A 3,067-nucleotide genomic window follows, 5' to 3' on the forward strand; every position below is an offset into this window, starting at 1 on the left:
GGGCGCTGGTGGCGCAGTCGGAATTGCCGCCGCCGCGGGGCCCGGCCGGCAGCGAGGCGCGCAGGGGCGGGGCGGCGGCGGAGGGTTGCGGGGGGTGGGTGGGGGGGAGAGATGTGATGCCCTTGTTTATTTTTACCCGGGCGGCTCATCCTCTCCCGTAGCCCCGGCGCGGCCCCCGCCGCCGCTCCCCGCCCCGGCGCCGCCTATAAAGCGCCGCCCGCGGGGAGCCGAGGATGCAGCTCTACAGCTCCGTGATCACCCACTATCCGGCGGGCGGGACGGCCGCCGCCGCCACAGCCACCGCCCCGCCGAGCGCCGCCGGTGTCTTCAAGGTCTCCCTGTCGCCGGGACCCCCCGCCGCGGAGGCACCGAGCGCCGCTGACGCCGCGGGTCCCAACCCGTCCGTCGAGAGCGTCGCCAAGGACAGCTTCGTTCCCGGGGGGGGAAGCAGCAGCAGCAGCGCCGCCGCCGCCATGCCCGCCTTCTCCTCCTGCCTGGAGGTGATGCCCAGCGGCCCCGCGGCGGGCCCCGGCGGGCGGCCGGCGGGGGTTCCGCAGTACAGCTCCTGCGCTCAGGTCACCGTCAGCCGGCGGCGGCCGCTGGAGCGGATCGTGCCCATCCGCATCGTGCAGCGAGCGGAGGCCCCCGGCGAGCTGGTGCCGGCCTCGCCGCGCAGCCGCGCCTGGCTGGAGGGCATCCTGGAGAGCATGCGGCAGGCCGGGGGGGACGGCCCCGCCGCCGCCCCGCCGCCCGCCGAGGAGCCCAGCAACCGCAGCCTGCGCCTCAGCGAGCACTGCCAGGCGCTGCAGGCGGCGGCCGCCGGCGGCCAGCCCGGGCTGGTCCCCGGCTGTCGCCCCGGCGAGAGGGGCGGTAGCCAGGCGCAGCCCGCCGGCGGCCCCTCGGCCGTCGGGGAGGAGGAGGAGGAGGCGGCCGGGGGCTCCGGCGTGCGCAGGGGGCCGGGCGGCAGGCCGGAGCGCAGCGAGAAGCTGGCGCTGTACCTGGCCGAGGTGGAGAAGCAGGACAAGTACCTGCGGCAGAAGGGCCGGTTCCGCTTCCACATCATCCCCGACGGGAACTGCCTCTACCGTGCAGTCTGCAAGGCGGTGTACGGGGACCAGCGGCTGCACGGCGAGCTCCGCGAGCAGACCGTCCACTACATCGCCGACCACCTGGACAACTTCAACCCCATCATCGAGGGCGACGTCGGAGAGTTCCTCATCGGCGCCGCTCAGGATGGGGCCTGGGCCGGCTACCCGGAGCTGCTGGCCATGGGGCAGATGCTGAACGTGAACATCCACCTCACCACAGGCGGCCGGCCTGAGAGCCCCACCGTTTCCACCATGGTTCACTACCTGGGGCCCGAGGACCCGACACGGCCCAGTATCTGGCTGAGCTGGCTTAGCAATGGGCACTACGATGCTGTGCTGGACCGTGTGTGCCCCAACCCGGAGTATGAGGCCTGGTGCAGACAGACTCAGGTACAGCGCAGACGGGATGAGGAGCTGGCCAAGTCCATGGCGGTGTCCTTGTCCAAGATGTACATCGAGCAGAATGCCTGCTCTTGAGACCGCCTGGGCCGCAGGCTGGGAGCTTTGCTGCAGGGACTGAGACAGACAGACAGAAGGTGTGCTGGCTGTGATGGTGATGCCTTAATCCTTAATGAAGCAGCAGCCCCCCAGACTGCAAAGGACTGTAGATTGTGGGGGATAAATACAAATGTGTTTGTAATGTTCTGTTGTAAAAACGTAGCCTCGGAATATTTGTAAGCAGGTTCTCTGTGTATGTTTGTGTCTCCTCTCCCCACTGTCTTCTCTCTTTTCTATAAGAATGTATTTTTTTGCACAATATTTTTAAACTGTTACCTCCATCTTCTACATCTTACATTAGTATCTGGCTTTCAGCTGTATGGCCAAAAAACGTTTGTAAACAGTTTTTGTAAATAAGGCTTATGATGTAACAGCTATTTTTTGCTGTGTTTTTTACCCATAAAGCTTATATTTTTACCAAATGAAGTTGATGTCAAACTGACCCTCCCTAACTGATGAAAGCATCGTGGGTATTTCCTTTGCAAAACTGAGACAATGGTTTTTGTAAGAGTGCAGCAAAGTATGAACAGACTGCTTTCAGAACAGTTGCTTTCTCTGCCTGGAGCACAGAACAGGTCCTTTGAGCCAGTTGGAATGCAGCTACACGTGAACAGTACGGGGAGCAATTGACTCTTCTGTATTTCGTTACTGTTTTGAGTAAACTGGCCTCTCGTTGCCTGGTTGGCTCACCCTCTGCTCCATTTATGTTATTTATCTCTAATAACAGAACATTAACTTGCAATAGAATGTTGTGACTAGATAATAGTCTCCTGCTTTGGCAATAATTGCCTTGGCTGCACCTCAGTGTTTGTGTTCTTGTTTCTGGGGTTGTGGTGTCTTTTGTATAAGCCCTGCTTCTTTTTTGGCACTGGTGTTGCACCAACAAATTTTTATCTGATCACAACATTTTATTCACTTGATGTTATTTTCTGTTAAAGAAATCAGGAATGGTGTTCTACGTCACGGTTTTAAAGAAAAAAAAAAAGTATTTAAATTGAGGTTTGTATGGTTTGCTGGGTCAAACATTGAAATGTTTCCAATCTGAATTCTGTCTCTTCTACTTTCTGATTAACTTGTTAGATATATTTATTAAGTAATGCAGTTTGTACTTTTTTATTTTGTAATATATTGTGATTTTGGAATTTATACTGTATTTGTATAATAGGAATATTCACAGCTAAAATGGAATGAATAAAGAGTATAATTTTACTTGTGTTCTTTTTTCCACCCTTTGTATTCCTTGTGTGGTGAAGAACTGCACGTGGGTTCTCAAGGCCCTTTATTTAGCTTTTCTGCTTTAATTTCCCCAGTTAAGGTTTCTCCAATTAAGAGATGGGAAGAAGGGGTGTGGTACTTTACGGTTGTGATAATGTGTGAGCATGTGAAAGAAATGTGGGGATTTAAAGACAATAGCTGTAATTCTTTTGTAGCTATAAGGGATATGAAGGGATATTAATGTATCTCTTTATCAATGAGAAACT

General features: G+C 55.7%; 1 protein-coding gene across 1 annotated transcript; it reads left to right on the top strand.

The window, feature by feature from the left end:
* The first annotated feature begins 233 nt into the window (after positions 1–233).
* On the top strand, positions 234–2,788 carry OTUD1 (OTU deubiquitinase 1). The gene has a single exon (XM_074157501.1). The coding sequence runs from the start codon at positions 234–236 to the stop codon at positions 1,563–1,565; it is 1,332 nt and encodes a 443-aa protein (XP_074013602.1). The 3' UTR covers positions 1,566–2,788.
* The last annotated feature ends 279 nt before the right edge of the window (positions 2,789–3,067 follow it).

Source organism: Numenius arquata, chromosome 12, assembly GCF_964106895.1.
Source record: "Numenius arquata chromosome 12, bNumArq3.hap1.1, whole genome shotgun sequence".
NCBI classification, from domain to species: Eukaryota; Metazoa; Chordata; class Aves; order Charadriiformes; family Scolopacidae; genus Numenius; species Numenius arquata.